Below are 18,670 nucleotides of genomic sequence, written 5' to 3'. Positions count from 1 at the left end.
CCTTGTGCGTGGAGTGCTGTGCTGGCCATCAGCGGGGCTTTCCTTTGGGATTTCCGTGCTGCTTGCCCGAGGGTGGGGTGGCCTCAGCCAGTTCTGCTCCTTGACACTTCAGCTTGAGAGCAGAGCTGGAAGTAGCAAGGCTCCCTTTGCACTCATTCACCTCCAGGTTCAGCACCTCCTATTCCAAGTTCTGATTTGACGTGGTGGGTGCTGAGCAGGGTGGGCCCCCAAGGAAAGGGTTTGCTGGGAATTCTGCTGCTGTGGCCACCACAGCGTGGCTTGTGGGTGGGATCTGGATGGACTGCGCCACATGAGCCCTGAAGCAGGGATGGTGCCGCTTCATGTAGACCAAATGCAGGTTGGTGCCTGTGGGGCCTTTGGAGATGTGCCCCCCCCCCCAGTTCCATCAAGCATTGGGCAAAAGAAAACATGGATCTCCAAGAGCAGAGCACACAATGCAGGGCACATGGATGGGGGAAGGGCCTTGCTGCTCCTGCGCCAAAGGGTCTCGCAAGAAGGACCATCGTAGCCCAATAGCAGGGGATCCCAAGTTCAATCCCTGCTGGCTCACAGAGACCTCTGCCGGGAACCCCTAAGAGCAGCTGCTTGTCAGTGGGGCTGGTACTACTACTAAAAATAATTTTATTATTTGTGCCCCACCCATCTGACTGGGTTGCCCCAGCTACTCTGGGCAGCCTCCAGTCGAATAGAAAAACACAGTGAGACATTAAATGTTAAAAACCTCCCAATACAGGGCTGCCTTCAGATGTCTTCTAAAAGTAGTGTAGTTCTTTATCTCCTTGACGTCTGATGGAAGGGCGTTCCACAGGGAGGACGCCCCTGTCGAGAAGGCCCTCTGCTGCCCAGGTCAGCTCTAACACTTTGAATTGTGCTTGGAAACATACTGGGAGGCTGTGAAGACCCTTTAGGACTGGTATAATATGGTCCCAGCGGCTGCTCCCAGTCACCAGTGTAGTTGCCGCATTCTAGTTTCCGAGTCACCGACATAGAGTGCATGCAGTAGTCCAAGCAGGAGATAACCAGAGCATGTACCAGAATTTCTTCTTAGCTGTTGCCCCTTGGTGGGCTGGACACTGAGCTCCAACCCATGTTCAGTCTGATTCAGAAGGGTTGCTTCATTGCCCTCATTCCCAGGGAAAACCATGGGGCCACCTAAGCTCCATGCAGTGGGCCAATGCACCAACTCTCTATAAGGCAGCTACCTCCTGTATTCCTGCGTAGAGCCACCTGGTACCGTAAGGTGGCGCTGGCCCTTTTTCCAGAAGCCAGTGGGACTGCAGTCATTTGTGGGAGTGGGGGGGGGGGGGCAGCAGATGCAGTCAGGGAGAATCCCACCTTCCTTTGACTCTTCCAGACCTACAGCTCCTTGTGTGGGAAATGGTCTCAAGCCTTTTGGATCAGGGCTCGTCAGACCAGGGAGAGGGTAAGGGGAACACAAGATACGGCTTCTTTTTTAATAATATTTTTATTAATTTTACATTTTATAATATTTAAACACATCTTTGCTATCCACTTTACTTCTTTTGCTCATACGAGCCTGTCAGTTACCCTCCCGCCCACCTCATGGTTTTCAAAATTCATTCGTATATCATAGCATTGTTACGGAAAAATCTAGGTGTGAGGCTGTTCAGTCCCCCAGCTGGTCGGCCAGAGCCCGCAGGTCCCTGCAGAATAAAGGAAGGATTCCAGCCACCAACCGGAAGAAATAGCTGTAGACCAAAGTTTATTGCGCAACAGGTTCAAAGAGGAATTTTGAACCCTGCGGATGGGGTGACAAGGACTTTTAAAACTTTCCCACCATATCCCAGAATGCAGTTTGTACAGCATCACTGCTACATCACTAGGTAAAGGTAAAGGTACCCCTGCCCGTACGGGCCAGTCTTGCCAGACTCTAGGGTTGTGCGCTCATCTCACTCTATAGGCCGGGAGCCAGTGCTGTCCGCAGACACGTCCGGGTCACGTGGCCAGCGTGACAAAGCTGCTCTGGCAAGCCAGCGCAGCACACGGAACACCGTTTACCTTCCCGCTAGTAAGCGGTCCCTATTTATCTACTTGCACCCGAAGGTGCTTTCGAACTGCTAGGTTGGCAGGCACTGGGACCGAACGACAGGAGCGCACCCCGCCGCAGGGATTCGCTTTAACCCACAGCGCCACCTGCGTCCCAAACATGTCACAAAAGGGGAGGGGTAGACAGGGGTTACACTGGTACAAGATTAGCATAAGCAGACATGGCAGGGCAAGACTCTCGGGTATAAGATTAGCACAGGCAAACACCTCTGAAGTCCCACCACCCAAAGTACAATAGAACTTCCTTTGCATGTCTGGCCCCTTGGCAAGTCTGGGGATGGGATTAGGCTTTCCTTGGCCAACAATCAGCTCAGCACTTGTCACCTCTGGAAACTTCCTGGAGTCCTTTTTCAAGGGGAAAGTAGCTTTGGAATGGAGGAAATCAAAGGAGTTGATTTTATATTATTTTTAAAGCTAGGTAACTTCCCTGAGCTGTTAAGTTGAAAGGATACATTCAGGCATAATATTTGTAACATTTAACTTTAAGGATGTGCCCCCCCTCCGTAATTTCCGTAACAGCATTTATGCATTTTCCATTTTACGTTTCATTCAGAATATCACAATTTTAAAATAAATATAAAAGGGTAGTGACAATTATCAATACAAGTCTTCTTACAACCCTGCTAGTGTCGTTAATTGCTTACAATGGTCCTTCAAGTATTTTATAAATTTACTCCAGTCTTTTTGGAAAGCTTGATCACATTGGTTTCGGATTTTTCCGGTCAGCTTTGCCAATTCTGCAAAGTCCATCATCTTCATCTGCCACTCTTCTTTCGTTGGTATTTCTTCTTGCTTCCATTTTGGGACTAAAAGGATTCTTGCTGCAGTTGTTGCATGCATAAACAGTTTTTGATCACCCTATGGCATCTCTTCACTCACTAGACATAATAAAAGTGCTTCTGGCTTTTTAAGAAAGGTGTACTTACACATTTTCTTTAACTCATTATATATCAATTTCCCAATACGCTTTTACCTTGTTACAATTCCACCACATATGATGTAAGTTCCCTTCTTTTTCTTTACATTTCCAACACTCCTTATTTCTTGTCCTATACATTTTAGCAAGTTTAGTTGGTGTTAGATACCATCTATACATCATTTTCATAACATTTTCCTTTAATGCACTACATGTGGTGAATTTGATTCCTTCATTCTATAACCTTTCCCATGATTCTAACTGAATATTAGATCCAAAATCTTTAGCCCATTGTATCATTACCATTTAAAGCCCTAAACGGCCTCGGTCCAGTATACCTGAAGGAGCGTCTCCACCCCCATCATTCTGCCCGGACGCTGAGGTCCAGCTCCGAGGGCCTTCTGGCGGTTCCCTCATTGCGAGAAGCAAAGCTACAGGGAACCAGGCAGAGGGCCTTCTCGGTAGTGGCGCCCGCCCTGTGGAACGCCCTTCCAGCAGATGTCAAAGCGATAAACAACTACCTAACATTCAGAAGACATCTTAAGGCAGCCCTGTTCAGGGAAGTTTTTAACATGTGATTTTACTGTATTTTTGGTTTTTATGGAAGCCGCCCAGAGTGGCTGGGGAGGCCCAGCCAGATGGGCGGGGTATAAATAATAAATTATTATTATTATTATTATTATTTTCACCTCTTCATCTTTGGTATGCCATTCCAATAATAATTTGCACATTTTTGATAATATTTTTCTCTTATCATCCAAAAGCTCTCTCTCCAGCCTGGATCTTGTTGTATCAAAACCATTCTTTTTATCCTCATTGAACACACCATTTAACTGATGATATTGCAACCAATCCGTCATTAACTCGTCATTTCTTCAAATGTTTTCCATTTTAACTTATTTTCTACCTCGATCAATAAATCTCTATACGTGGCCCACTTTCCTTTCATATTTAATCTTTCCCCCGCTTTTACTTAAATTGGCTTCTAGCTAGGGAAGTTCTGTGGTCCAAGGCAAAACTCCAGCCTTCCCCCGAGAAAGCCTGCGAGCAGGACCCTGGGCAGGGAGAGATCCCGGGAGAGGACAGGCGGGATCCTGCTCTGGAGCTGAGCAAGGGGGTTTCCAGAGCAGACCTGCGCGCCAGCTGCCCAGTCCGGCGCCGCTTGACGCCGGTCCCCCGAAGGTGCGGGCAGCCTCGGCGGCCAGGACGGGACTTTCCGAAGGGACCCGGAGGCGGGGCGAGTCTAGGCATCCCGGGGGCCACGGAGCGCCGGCCGTTGGGCGCCCCTAGCAACGCGTCCCGCGCGCCCTCGCCGCCCCTCGCCCCGACGACGCCATGGAGCCCTGCGCCCCCGTCGCCCTGCCGAGTAAGGGACGCAGAGGGTCCTTCCTCCGGGCTCCTCGGGGGCGTCTCTCTCCCTCTTGCTTCCTTGGGCGGCCTTGGAGCCCCCTCCTCGGGGAAGATGCCCCAAATGAGAAACTCTCCCGGGAAGTGCAGGGGTTGGACTAGTCCGGCAAGTGGCCTTGGGAGATCAGGGCTGCAGTTCCCCTGTCGCGTGGGAAGGGACCCGAGGGTCATCTAGTCCACCCCCTGCAATGCAGGGATCTCAACATGCAGCTCCCCATCCACCTTGAAACCAAACCAGACCCTGCCGTAGCTTTGAGCTAGCACGTTCGTTGATGCACCACTGTTGTTGTTGTTTAGTCGTGTCCGCCTCTTCGTGACCCCCTGGACCAGAGCACGCCAGGCCCTCCTGTCTTCCACTGCCTCCCTCATGCTGGTAGCTTCGAGAACACTGTCCCACCATCTCGTCCTCTGTCGCCCCCTTCTCCTTCTGCCCTCCATCTTTTCCAGCATCAGGGTCTTTTCCAGGGAGTCTTCTCTTCTCATGAGGTGGCCAAAGTCTTGGAGCCTCAGCTTCAGGATCTGTCCTTCCAGTGAGCACTCAGGGCTGATTTCCTTCAGAATGGATGCGTTTGATCTTCTTGCAGTCCATGGGACTCTCAAGAGTCTCCTCCAGCACCATAACTCAAAAGCATCCATTCTTCGGCGATCAGCCTTCTTTATGGTCCAGCTCTCGCTTCCATACATCACTGCTGGGAAAACCATGGCTTTAACTATACGGACCTTTGTTGGCAAGGTGATGTCTCTGCTTTTTAAGATGCTGTCCAGGTTTGCCATCACCTTTCTCCCAAGAAGCAGGCGTCTTTTAATTTCGTGACTGCTGTCACCATCTGCAGTGATCATGGAGCCCAAGAAAGTAAAATCTCTCACTGCTTCCATTTCTTCCCCTTCTATCTGCCAGAAGGTGATGGGACCAGTGGCCATCAGTGGCGTAGCGTGGGGGGTGCAGGGGGGGCCGGCCGCACCGGGCGCAACATCTGGGGTTAGGGCAAATCCACGGGTTAGGGGGCGCAAATTACTTGCCTTGCCCCGGGTGCTGACAACCCACGCTACGCCACTGGTGGCCATGATCTTAGTTTTTTTGATGTTGAGCTTCAGACCATATTTTGCGCTCTCCTCTTTCACCCTCCTTAAAAGGTTCTTTAATTCCTCCTCACTTTCTGCCATCAAGGTTGTGTCATCTGCATATCTGAGGTTGTTGATATTTCTTCCGGCAATCTTAATTCCAGCTTGGGATTCATCCAGCCCAGCCTTTTGCATGATGAATTCTGCAAGTTAAATAAGCAGGGAGACAATATACAGCCTTGCCATACTCCTTTCCCAATTTTGAACCAATCAGTTGTTCCATATCCAGTTCTAACTGGAGCTTCTTGTCCCACATAGAGATTTCTCAGGAGACAGATGAGGTGATCAGGCACTCCCATTTCTTTAAGAACTTGCCATAGTTTGTTGTGGTCGACACAGTCAAAGGCTTTTGCATAGTCAATGAAGCAGAAGTAGATGTCTTTCTGGAACTCTCTAGCTTTCTCCATAATCCAGCACATGTTTGCAATTTGGTCTCTGGTTCCTCTGCCCCGTCGAAATCCAGCTTGCACTTCTGGGAGTTCTCCACATACTGCTTAAGCCTGCCTTGAAGAATTTTAAGCATAACCTTGCTAGCGTGTGAAATGAGTGCAATTGTGCGGTAGTTGGAGCATTCTTTGGCACTGCCCTTCTTTGGGATTGGGATGTAGACTGATCTTCTCCAATCCTCTGGCCACTGCTGAGTTTTCCAAACTTGCTGGCATATTGAGTGTAGCACCTTCACAGCATCATCGTTTAAAATTTTAAATAGTTCAGCTGGAATATCATCACTTCCACTGGCCTTGTTATTTGCAGTGCTTTCTAAGGCCCATTTGACTTCACTTTCCAGGATGTCTGGCTCAAGGTCAGCAACCACACTACCTGGGGTGTACGAGCCATCCATTTCTTTCTGGTATAGTTCCTCTGTGTATTCTTGCCACCTCTTCTTGATGTCTTCTGCTTCTGTTAGGTCCTTTCCACTTTTGTCTTTTATTATGGTACACCACTAGAGGGCCTTGTTTGTTTGTTTGTTTTCCTAAAAGTCATAAAAACCTCCAAGTGGTTCTAAGCCTAGCCCAAGCGCCTCCTGCTCACCTGGCTGTTCCACCTGAAAGTTGGGTGTGAGCTGGGCTGGAAGCAAGCTGCAGGCAGCAGCAGAGCGACAGAGCCAAGGTTGTGACTATGGAAGGAGGAGTCCCTCTGTCTTAGGGACAGGTGGCAATAAGCCCTATATATCACAAAGGCACCAGAGTCTCTCCTGTCCCTCACTCCCAGGAAACCCAGCCATGGGCAAGCACTGCAACCCCATGAATCCCACAGCTTGCAGGTTGGGTGGCGAGGACTGAAAAGCTGTGCAAAGGGGGAGAAATGTCCTCGCCTGGTGCTGAAGGCCCCTATTGCTCATCCCCAGAGGCCCCTTTTCCTGGCTGTGCTCTCCCAGGCCTGAAGAGGGCTGTTCTGAGGTGGTCCTCACCCATCCCCTTTGTGTCTCTTGCAGGCAGGCAGATGCCCAGCAGCCCAGCCCAGCAGGAGGACCATTCCTGGGCCCGCTCCCTCCGCCGCCGCCTGGCTACCCAGATCCAGGAGGCTGGGCATGCGGAGCCCAAGGATGTGGACGCGCTTGTGGCGGAGCTGACCGCCATCTTCCGCACGGTCCTGGAGAGAAGCAGTCGCCGGGCCTGGCTGCGCATGATGGAGGCGCTGCGGCTGATCGCCCCCTTCCAGCAGCTGCTGTCGAGGCGGGCAGAGCTGGCCCCCTACCTGGAGGGCCTCTATTTCCAGTTCCGCAGCAGCCAGGCCATGGTTTCTGACCTAGATATTCTGGGGTCCATCTGGCGGGCCTTCCCCACGGACTGTGCTGTGTTGTGGGCTGACCCACGAGAATTTTGCCCCCGAGAGCCTAAGGAAATCGCCAAGCAGCTGCCCTCCAGCAGAGAGCCCGTCTTTCTGGGCCAATCCTGCCCTTTTGCGATGGAATGGGTGGTGGCTGGGGCCTCTGGCATGCTGCAGCCAGATCCCGTGTCCCTCCAGGAGCTGCAGAGATGTGTGGGGCAAGTCGGCAGGGAGGTGGCTCAAGAGGAGACCCCCCGACCTGGCAGCCTTGGTCTCATGCCTCTAACTCTCGCTGCAGATGTGCCCACAGAATTCCCCTGTGCTATTCCAAGCCGGGCTGCAGGGTAAGGCCTCTCCAAGCCGGCTTGGCTCACCCCGGGGCGTTTCTGCTGACAAATGTCCTACAGACGTTTCTTTCCCACTTTGATGCAGGCCCTCCCTAGAGCCACGCAAAGAAAGCCCAGGACCGCCTGCAGTGCCCAAGAAGAGAGCTGGGGCAGCAGGAGACAGAGGAGGAGAAATGGTGACGAGTCTGGAGGCAGCTGAGCTCTTTGCACGGAAGCGCCATTTGGGGAAAATAAGTTTCATTTACTTCAACGTTGCCCAGAACCGGCACTTCAGGTACCCCTGTTTTCTTGCCCTGGCTGGCAATCCCATCATGCAAGTGGGTCCCCCTCCCTCCCTCCTTTGCTGAGGGGGAGCGGGAAAGGAGGTGAATTCTGCTCTGTCTTGCCCCCTCTCCCCAGGGTCTTCTCAGAGGCCTCTCCCAGCTTTGGTCCCCCTAGAGTCTGTAGACTCGAGTCCAGAACCTGAATCATAGATCACAGAGACTCTTGAGGACCATCGAGTCCTGCAGTGCAGGAAGATGCAGCTGTCCCTTGCAGGGCCTGGACCAGCAACCTTGGCATTCTATGCTCTTCTGGCTGTCATTCAACACTCGCCTGGGCAGTCTCACTGATGGGCACAGCACTTTGTGGAGCTGCATAAGGCTGGGGGAAAGGTTGTAGCTTGTGGGGGGGGGACACATACGTTGCATGCAGATGGTCCCAGGAAAGTCCCTTGTCAGCATTGACAGCGCTGAACTTGATAGACCCCTGGTCTGGCTTGGCAAACAAGGCAGCTTCCTGAGTTTCTGTGTCTCTTCCTTGAGCTTCCAGGAAAAGCCCTGACAGCAGAGAGGGCAGGACAGAGCAGAGGGGCGAGGATGCCCTGCTTGGTTTCTCTGGGGGTTGGTGGACTGGCTCCTGCAACTCTCTCCCCCTTTTCGCAGGCCTTATGACCTGGTGGCTGTTCCCAAGCGCCTGGTCAACCCTCAGCACTACATTTTCTCCCCTTTTGGGGTGTTGCATGTGCACCCTGAAGAAGGGTCGGAGGCCTTTTCCTTGGGCGAATTGCACCGGCAGGCCGTGCTGTGGCAGCTGTTGCAGTACATCCCCTTCTTCCGGCTTTTCTTGGTCCGCAAAGCCTTTGTCCGGTAAGGGGGGGGGCGAGGAAGTGCCAGGCCCAAGTGATGCGGGTGTTGTCCTCCTGCGTTGTGTGGTGGGTCTGGGTTGCTGCCGCCGCAAGAGAGCAAAGGCAGAGAGCGGCTTCCCCAGTCTCAGCGACACGTTTCCGTCTCTCTCATTTTATCGTGCTTTTAATATTCTGTTGGGAGCCGCCCAGAGTGGCTGGGGAAACCCAGCCAGATGGGCGGGGTATAAATTGTTATTATTATTATTATTGTTGTTGTTATTATTATTATTATCATTATTATTATCTCCCCACCGCCCGTCAGTTGGTTCGTCAACGTCAAGCACTTGCATTACCTGAAGTGCCGGGAGAAGCTGAGCTTGCAGCTCCTCCACTCGGTGCCCCACTTTGGACTTGCTCTTCTTCACATCTCCAGGTGAGGCATGGGGGTGGGGACCTGCTCCCCCTTTGGGGGCCTCTGCTGCTCCTTGGCCCCGGCAGCTGTTTCGTCTCCTTCCTTTGCAGGCTGCTGCTGCAACTGCACTCCATCCACTGGCTGCCAAGAAGCAGAGTCAAGTGCTACACCTTCTCCGATCTCAAGCGCGCCCTGGCCCAGGAGAACAGAAATGCCCAAGAATTGCTCAGCAAATTCCTCCAGCTCTGCTCCTCAGTCTTGCAGTGGGTGAGCACCGGGGTGGGGGCCTCAAGCAGTATCCCTTGGCTGTGCGGGAGCCGGGAGCCCACGCTCCCTCTGGCAAAGGCTGGGGCAAAATCCCCAGGGCTGCTGGGAGATGCTTCCCATCCCAGGCTGCTAATTTCCCTGCTAAGTTTCAGACGTCTCCTGAAGATCTTGTTATGCCAACAGGTCTATTCAGTCACTTAAACTTTTGCAAATTGAGCCAGTTGTTTTTTATATTTTCCCCTGTTGCTTTAATGGATTTTTGTTTCATTGTCATTTTATATTTTGTTATACACCACTGTGATGTCCTGTTTATTCATTTATTATCTATTTATATTCATTAAATTTGTATGTTGCCCTTCATCCGAAGATTGCTTCGCAACATAACAATACAAAATGAGAACACACTGTACATAGTAAAACAAAAACATCTTCTGATGTTCTTGTTTCTGGGCACATTTGCTGTTTTTACCCAGCAAAGCCCATGAAGGTTTGGGCCCCCAGAATCCCTTCCACGACGTTCTTGAGAGTGACACTGCTAGTGACACCCGGCTTCAAGACTGCAAGTTCCCCAGTGCCAGTGACTTGGGCCACCCTGCTTCATACAGGGAATGGCTGGGCTCCTGCAAGGGGCCCTTTGAAAATGTGCGGTCAGGTTGCCCTTGTGTGAAGTCAGGCAGACTCCTGTTTGCAGGCAGCCATGTAGATCTGTATGCATGTGTCTGCTGCAGATAATTCTGCCTGTCTGGGCCCAGGTGAGGTGCCTGCCTGGCCGCTGCACCCCAGCCAGCGGTGGCGTCATTGTTGCATGTCTTGCTCTGGCAGGTCCGGGACGACACATACAGGATGGTCCGTGGGCTGCAGCAGCAGGTGCAGAGCTACAAGCTGTACATCACCAAGGCTTCCCTGTACAAGCAGCGCATCGACTTTGAGAAGCTGCAGCACCGCCTGCAGATCGCCGAACACTGGCTGCAGAGGCTGGGCTTCCTGGCCCTGCTGGTGAACCTCCTCCTCTGCCAGAACCTGGTCTCTGCAATGCAAGAGGAAGTCAGAGCATTTATCTATGACACCATGAAGGTCCCGTACCCCAGGGATACCTGCTCTGGGGGGGCGGGGGGGGCGGGGGGGGCAGAGCCTGTCGTGGTTCCCAGCTTCTGCTCCAGCAGGGGATTCAGGGTCGGCCTCCAGAGTCTGGCTCAGCTCTTTGCTTGTGGAGCAGACAGGATGCTCTGCCTTACTGAGGTTATTAATACTGTGCATTTGGAAACAACAACAGCAGCAACAACAACAACAACACTTTATTACTTATACCCCGCACCATCTGCCCAGGCCTCCCCAGCCACTCAGGGCGGCTTCCAACAGAATATTAAAAACACAATAAAACATCAAACATTAAAAGCTTCCCTAAACAGGGCTGCCTTCAGATGTCAGAGAGCTGCTTATTTTCTTGACATCTGATGGGAGGGCGTTCCACAGGGTGGGCACCACTACCAAGAAGGCCCTCTGCCTGGTTCCCTGTAACTTTGCTTCTCACAGTGAGGGAACCACCAGAAGGCCCTCGGAGCTGGACCTCAGTGTCTTGGCAGAATGATGGGGGTGGAGACACTCCTTCAGGTCTACTGGGCCGAGGCTGTTTAGGGCTTTAAAAATCAGCGGCAACACTTTGAATTGTGCTTGGAAACGTCCTGGGAGCCAATGAAAGTCTTTCAGGACCAGTGTTATGTGGTCTCGGCAGCCACTCCTAGTCCCCAAGTCTAGCTGCCACATTCTGGATTAATTGTAATTTCCGGGTTACCTTCAAAGGTAGCCCCACGTAGAGCGCATTGCAGTAGTCCAAGCGGGAGATAACCAGAGCATGCACCACTCTGGCGAGACAGTCCGTGGGCAGGTAGAGTCTCAGCCTGCGTACCAGGTGGAGCTGGTAAACAGCTGCCCTGGACACAGAATTTACCTGCGCCTTCATGGACAGCTGTGAGTCCAAAATGACTCCCAGGCTGCGCACCTGGTCCTTCAGGGGCACAATTAGAATTATGGATATCTTCACCCAGAGCTGAAATCAAAGCTTTGCATCTCCCAAACAGGCTCTTTTTAGCCAGAGGCTATCTCCTGGAGAAAGACTTAGCATACCATTCTCTTCAGTGATTTCGGAAGAAAAAGCTAACATACGCAAAATGGATCCCTACAGATTAACAAACACATAGGGCTGTAATACAATCCTTTCTCACCTTGTGACAGAGTTAGCAGAGATGCATTCTCACTCATCATAAACTTGTTAGGCTCTCTGCAACTTGTTTAGCTGAGTGGAAGTTTCCATACCATGCTACACAATATACATACAGACACATACTGTACAGAGTTCTTTCCCATTTCAGGGTACAATTAAATAGTTACACTTAACATGTCTAGGGCACCAGAAGCCTTTTCACCTGCCGCTTGGTGTCTCCCCGCAGGCCGATGGCATCAAGCGGAAAGCGGTCCTCCAGGTGCACCTGGTGTTTGGCGCCGAGAGGCAGCTCATGCTCTTCCCCTCCCAGAAGGAGCTGGAGGACTGCCTGCTGGGGGCTGTCAATACGGTCTTGGAGTCCGTGCTGCAGGTGGGTCAGCTTCCTGGTCAAACCCCACGCAAGGAGGATCCCTCCTCCCTCCCTCCCTCTCTCTCTCTCCCTCCACCCCTCAACCTCCTGGCCGCTTGTGCCTTGAGCTTACCACATTTCCATGCAGCAGGCGGCAGGGGCTGCCCAGAAATGTTTGGGAGGGGGCTTTGCCCCACCAGTTGAGCAGACTTTCTGTTCCCTTCAGACGACCCGGGTCAAAAGTGAGGGGTCAGCGCCTCCGGAGAACCCTCAGAGCACCACAGCTGAAGCTGAGCACCATGCAGCCAAGCCGAGTGGTGAGCCAGGTAGAGGACGAGCCCCATCCCAGTGGGCCCTTGCCTGGCCTCCTTGGGCTCTCATTCAAGGGGTGGGGGGTTGGGCTGGGCCTCTCCAGAAGTGACACCAAATCTATGCCAGTTCCTTCTTGCTCCATCCACATCCACACCATACCTTGAAAGCCCCCTTACACCCCTTTCCCCCACCCTATGATTCCTGGGAACTGTAGTTTATGAAGGGTCTTGGGAACCAGCTCTGTGAGAGGTCCCAGCATGCTTAGTGAAGTACAGTTCCCAGTATTCCTGGAAGAAAAGCCACGACTGCTAAAGTGATCTAAGAGTGCTTTAAATGTCTGGTGTGGATGTGAACCGTGAGCTTGCCAAGTCTGCTCCCCTTGCTTGTTGTATGTGCTCTTGCCATCCTGTGGACCTACAGATTTGAGGGGTGGGTCGTCGTCTTTTCCACCTTGGCCGGGTGACAGTGCTTGTTCTCCTCCCCTGCAGCTGCAGATGTGAGCAGTGGGAGCGCCGTTCCTCAGCAGGGCTCCCTGGAGCCCCTCATTCAGCCCAAGCGGCTGTCGACAGCAGAGCTCTGCGGTGAGAAGCCCCAGCTGGTATATCAGATGGACGTGAAGGTATATGGTGGCCTGGAGGTCATTGGCCACCGGTTGAAGGGCATGTACCCCTTGCTGTCGCGGGAGCAACTGGAGAAGGACCTGAGGTCAGACCGGATCATCCAGGAGGCCACGGAGCAGCTGCGTTCCCTGCTCACGGTGAGTGCCCGCTGGAAGTGTGGGCTGAGCTGGGGCTGGGGCTGCTTCCAGGCTTGACAGCCACCCGCCCTGGTTCTGCCTGGCATAGGGAGCTGTAGCAGCCAGGGTTTGGGGCAGGGGCTTGGATTGCTTTGTCTAGGGACTTACCCAGCGCCAGTGAATTTGGACCAGCCTGGGGCCCATTCTTTGGTGGGCTGAGCAGGACCTCCTCGGCAACAGTATAGCAAAGGGACAAGGGCAGGCCCTGTTGCTCCAGAGCTGTCTCTTTCCGCGTTGCACTCTGTTCCTTTTGCCTCAGGTGCCATGCAGATTCCATCCTGGTAGAGAAGGATCTGGGACATACAGAGGACCATTATCCAGCCAATGCATGATAGCAACTCAGAGAGCGCAAAAACTACTTGGGGGAAGAGAGAAACACTGCAAATGCAATGTAGAATTGTAGAGAGGGAGGGAACCCTGAGGGTCATCTAGTCCAACCCCCTGCCAGGCAGGAATCTCAATTAAAGCATCCATGACAGACAGCCACCCAACCTCTGCTAAAAAAAACCTCCAAAGAAGGAGAGTCCGCAACCTCCCGAGGGAGCCCGTTCCTCTGTCAAACAGCTCTCACTGTCAGGAATTTCTTTCTGATGTCTAGTCAGAATCCTCTTTCTTGTACTTCAATCCATTGGTTTGGGTCCTACCATCCAGAGCAGGAGAAAGCATGGAGTGCTTGGTCTTAGAAGAGAGAACCGGGGGGGGGGGGGGGGGCACACTTGTCTCTGCATGCACACTCTGTAGGAAGGACTGGAAAGGTTCCCCCAAGGGTAACCCTCTCAAACAGGACATGGAGTCCAACAGGTTCAAAATCCCCGAAGGGGCAGAGTGCTCCACAGAGTGCTTCCATAGGCAAGCAGACAATAAGGAATGCTAAAAAAAAAAATAACCTTGAGACACATTATTGCTAAAATCATAAAGACCCAAAACATTTATATATATTTTTTTGCACCCCCTGACCAGAACTCCCAGGAGGTGGGAGCAGGTTGGCTTCCTCCTGAAGCATGGGGTGTGGGGAGAGCCAGGCCCCGACATCTGCAGAGCATGTGCAGGGTTCCTTTCTGGCGGCCCTGACTCGTGGGTCAGAGGGCTGGGGCCAGGTCCAGCATGGCAAAGGCCTCAGCTGAGTGCTGCCCCCTTTCCCCACCCACAGATGGCTCTGACCGAGACGGAACTGCTGTGCCGACAGTACACCTGGCTGGGCGAGATCTACAACTTTGTGCACAGCTGGAGCCCTAGCCAGCTGGAAAGCATGAAGAGCTGGCCGGCCGAGGAGTATGTGAACCGCATCCTCAAGCTGCGCACGTGGGTGGCCCAGGTCCAGAAGGTGCCCCGTGTGGTCATCACACACAACCTCCTTCTCTTGGTGGACTGCAGCGGCATTCATCAGGACCTCCGTAGGTGCCGGGGAGGGGTGGGAGCAAGGGGCCATGCTGGAGTTCCCGCTCCCCTGGGGGGCCATTTTCCAGCCTGCTCTCTCCTTGCAGTGCCTCTGCTGGCCTCCATCAATGAGGACATCCTGTCCTTGTTGCTGAGCGAGACTGCGCAGCGGAGCGAGAAGCTAATTGCTGAGCTGTCTGGCGTCCTGCAACTCTACATGAATGTTGGCACCGACATCTTCACCATTGCCAAGTGCTCCCAGAAGGTAGGATTCCTCCCCCTCCCCACCTGGCAGGCAGGGAGGCAGAAAGTCCCTTGCCTTAGCTAGTATATCCATGGTCATCTGGGAATCTTCAGCTCCCGCCTTCAGTTAATGTGCAGATTCACTGTCCCCATGTTATACCTTTCCTGCACATCTCCAGGTTGTATGTCAAAAGAAAAGATTCCTCTTGCTTGCATAGCCTAGTTGGGGCCCAGACCACTCCTTGCCAATAGATAAGCCCTGCACTGCAATCCTATTATTATTATTATTATTATTAGGAGTAGTAGTAGTAGTAGTAGTAGCAGCAGCAGTATACCACCCTTCATCTAAAGAGTTCAGGGTGCTTCACAGCATAAAAATACAGAATAAAAACACAAAGTGAATAGTAGTAGCAGCAGTAGTAGCAGTAATAATAATAATAATAATAATAATAATAATAATATAAAAAAACAATGGTCCTAAAGGATCTTTTCTGGCTCCCAGCATGTTTCTGAGCACAATTCACAATTCAAGAGCCCCAAATGTTGTAAGAGAGAATTCTCTGCTCAGAACCTCTGAAGGCTTGAGGTGGCTCCTGTGAGCCTGGGGGGGGGGGGAACTAACAGGGAAATAGCTCTTGTATCTTTCCAGGAAGCTTTTGCTCCATGCAGACACCTGCAAGAAGGAGGCTGCTTGGGGGGGGGGGGTCTCTGCAAGAAGGAGGCTGCTTGTGTGTGGGGGGGGGGTCTGGCTGGAGAAAGGAGGGGGCTCGGGCCCCTTGCTGTGACACATTCTTCCATGGGCGGCTTCAAGGTTGGGTCCCCCTTAGTAGTCTGGGTTGCCAGGGAGCCCTGCCCAATATATGACATGGAGGGATCCAGGGGTGATGGCCAGGAAGCAGAGCTCTGTGTCTCGTTTCCGCCTCTCTGTTTCCACCCTCCCATTTTTCTGCTGCCAGCTTTGGATTCCAGGTTCTGCGTGCTCCTGCCTGGAAAACCAATGTTGTGTAAGGAGCCTGGGCATTCTAATCACATCTGCAGAGGACAGGGCTGAGGGCTGGGATGGATTCCCAAGCTGGGGCAGACCCCAGGTGCTGCGTGGTACAGCCAAGGCTTGTGGGCTAGTGATGCCCATCTGGGGCTCTCTGGGGCAGCAGCAACACCCCTGCTTGACGTGCCTCTTCCCGTGCAGCTGGAGCAGTACCAGGGGCAGATGGCAGAGCTGCAGGAATATGTGGACTACGTGCGAGCCCTCAATGAGGTCATCCAGCAATGCTTCCGCCCTCTTACGCCCAGCGAAGAGAGCCTGGAGAACTCGGTGAGAGACCCAGTTGCAGGGGGGACAGGGAAGGATTTTGGTGGTGAGCGGAAAAGAAAACATTGATGTGCCAAGCTGGAGGCTGACCCTGCTTCAGGAGTAGCATCACCTGATATTGGGCATCCTTCATGTTTCAATGATATTCTTGCAATGAACCTGGTAAAATGTGGGTTGAATGAGGTAACTGTTAGGGGGATCTGTAGCTGGTTGACTGACCAAACCCAAAGAATACTCCTCATCATCCTGGGAAAAAGTGACCAGTGGGGGGCTGCAGGGTTCTGTCCTGGGCCCATTGTTGTTCAATGTCTTTATATGTGACTTGGATGAAGGATTTGAGGGGATGCTCATCAAATTTGTAGATGACACCAAACTCAAAGGGGTAGCTAATGCCGCAGAAGACAGAATCGGGATTCAAGACAACCTTAACAGATTGGAGAACTGGGCCCAAACTAACAAAATGAGTTTCAATAGGGACAATTACAAGGTTCAGCATTTAAGCAGGAAGAACCAGGTGTACAAATATAAGACGGGGGACGCCTGACTTATTAGTAGTACATGTGAAAAGTATCTAGGGATCTTGATGGACCATAAGCTTAACAGTGTGATTCAGCAGCAAAATAGCTAATGCTATTCTAGGCTGCATCAACAGAAGTGTAGTGTCCAGAACAAGGGAAGTAATAGTCCCACTCTCATCTGCCTTGGTCAGACCACACCTAAAATACTCTGTCCAGTTCTGGGTGCCACAATTTAAGAAGGATGTTGACAACTGAAATGTGTGCAGAGGAGGGCAACCAACAAGATCAAGGGTCTGGAAACAAAGCCTTAGGAGGAATGGTTGAGGGAACTGGCTATATTTAACCTGGAAAAGAGGTGACTGAGAGGAGATATGATAGTCATCTTCAAATATCTCAAGAACTGTCCCATGGAAGGTGAAGCAAGTTTATTTTCTCCTGCTCTTGATGGTAGGACATGAACTAACGGATTCAAGTTATAAGAAAGGAGATTCCAAGTAAACACCAGGAAGAACTTTGTGACAGTAAGAGTTGTTTGACAGTGGAATGGACTCCCTCAGGAAAACACTCCTTGTAGGTTTTTAAGCAAATCTTGGATGGCCCTCTGTCATCAAATCCAGAATTGGATTCCACAGTCACCTACGGACACACCACTAAGACCGTGTTCATGGAAGACAATCTTACTCGGCTATGAGTGATTGCCAAAGGAGAAGAAGACAAAAGCAAAATATTGCATAAGAGCCTGCTGGATGTGGCCAGTGGCTCACCTAGTCCAGCATCCTGTACTCACACTGGCCAACCAGACTTACTTCCTGCAAAAGTGAGTCCAGGCACTGGGCTCTGCTCTATGCCTTCCACTGTGAAGACAGATGCCAAGAATTCATTCAGCTTCTCTGCAATCTCCTTGTCCTCCTTTAGCACACCTTGGACTCCCTTGCCATTCAAGGGTCCCTAGATGGTCTCCTGCTACTAATGCATTTAAATAACTTTTTGTTGTTGGTCTTTATGATTTTAGCAATGTGCACCAACATTTTTAGCATCCCTTTTTTCCGCTTGCCTTGCTTTTGCCAAGGTTTGTGTTCCTTTTCCATTTCCCAAAGAAAGCTTTCTTGCCTCCAATAGCTTCTTTGCTTATTAACCACACTGGTGTCCACTTGGCCCTCATGGTATGTTTCCTGATCTGATGTATGTATACACTCTTGTTGAACTTTTAGTATTGTGGTTTTAAACAACTCCCAAATGTTTTGAAGAGATTTGGCTCTCTTGGTTTTGCCTTTCAACTTCCTCTTTACCAATCCTCTCAATTTTGGGGAAGTTTATCTTATGAAGCCAAACACTGGATTTTCTTGAGAATTTGCCATTTACATTTATTATTATTATTATTATTATTATTATTATTATTATTATTATTATTATTAAATTATTAAACGAGCAATGCAAAGAAATAGAGGAAAACAATAGAATGGGGAAAACCAGAGATCTGTTCAAGAAAATTGGAGATATGAAAGGAGCATTTCGTACAAAGATTACCATAATAAAGGACAAAAGTGGTAAGGACCTGACAGAAGCAGAAGACATCAAGAAGAGGTGGCAAGAATACACAGAGGAATTATACCAGAAAGATATGGATGGCTCGCATACCCCAGGTAGTGTGGTTACTGACCTTGAGCCAGACATCCTGGAGAGTGAAGTCAAATGGGCCTTAGAAAGCACTGCTAATAACAAGGCCAGTGGAAGTGATGATATTCCTGCTGAACTATTTAAAAAATTTAAAAGATGATGCTGTTAAGGTGCTACACTCAATGTGCCAGCAAGTTTGGAAAACTCAACAGTGGCCAGAAGATTGGAGAAGATCAGTCTACATCCCAATCCCAAAGAAGGGAAGTGCCAAAGAATCCTCCAACTACCGCACAATTGCACTCATTTCACACACTAGCAAGGTTATGCTTAAAATTCTACAAGGCAGGCTTAAGCAGTATGTGGACGGAGAACTCCCAGAAGTGCAAGCTGGATTTAGAAGAGGCAGAGGAACCAGAGACCAAATTGCAAACATGCGCTGGATTATGGAGAAAGCTAGAGAGTTCCAGAAAGACATCTACTTCTGCTTCATT

At 51.1% G+C, this 18,670-nt stretch overlaps 1 protein-coding gene across 5 annotated transcripts in view; it reads left to right on the top strand.

Moving 5' to 3' along the window:
• The first annotated feature begins 6,492 nt into the window (after positions 1-6,492).
• DNHD1 (dynein heavy chain domain 1) overlaps positions 6,493-18,670 on the top strand; it is a 43,192-nt gene continuing 31,014 nt past the window's right edge. For 3 of the 5 annotated variants that reach the window (XM_077926785.1, XM_077926787.1, XM_077926784.1), the window contains exons 1-11: positions 6,493-7,647; positions 7,736-7,924; positions 8,574-8,777; positions 9,078-9,188; positions 9,278-9,434; positions 10,257-10,508; positions 11,882-12,025; positions 12,231-12,330; positions 12,805-13,073; positions 14,263-14,754; positions 15,922-16,047. In XM_077926785.1, coding sequence (XP_077782911.1) covers positions 6,839-7,647; positions 7,736-7,924; positions 8,574-8,777; positions 9,078-9,188; positions 9,278-9,434; positions 10,257-10,508; positions 11,882-12,025; positions 12,231-12,330; positions 12,805-13,073; positions 14,263-14,754; positions 15,922-16,047 — 2,853 coding nt within the window. In that variant the 5' untranslated portion in view covers positions 6,493-6,838. The remainder of the gene's footprint in view (positions 7,648-7,735; positions 7,925-8,573; positions 8,778-9,077; positions 9,189-9,277; positions 9,435-10,256; positions 10,509-11,881; positions 12,026-12,230; positions 12,331-12,804; positions 13,074-14,262; positions 14,755-15,921; positions 16,048-18,670) is intronic. The other 2 variants (XM_077926788.1, XM_077926786.1) reach the window with 1 other exon arrangement.

Source organism: Podarcis muralis, chromosome 4 (genome assembly GCF_964188315.1).
Source record: "Podarcis muralis chromosome 4, rPodMur119.hap1.1, whole genome shotgun sequence".
Lineage (NCBI taxonomy): Eukaryota > Metazoa > Chordata > Lepidosauria > Squamata > Lacertidae > Podarcis > Podarcis muralis.
This window is presented reverse-complemented; position numbering and strand designations above follow the sequence as displayed.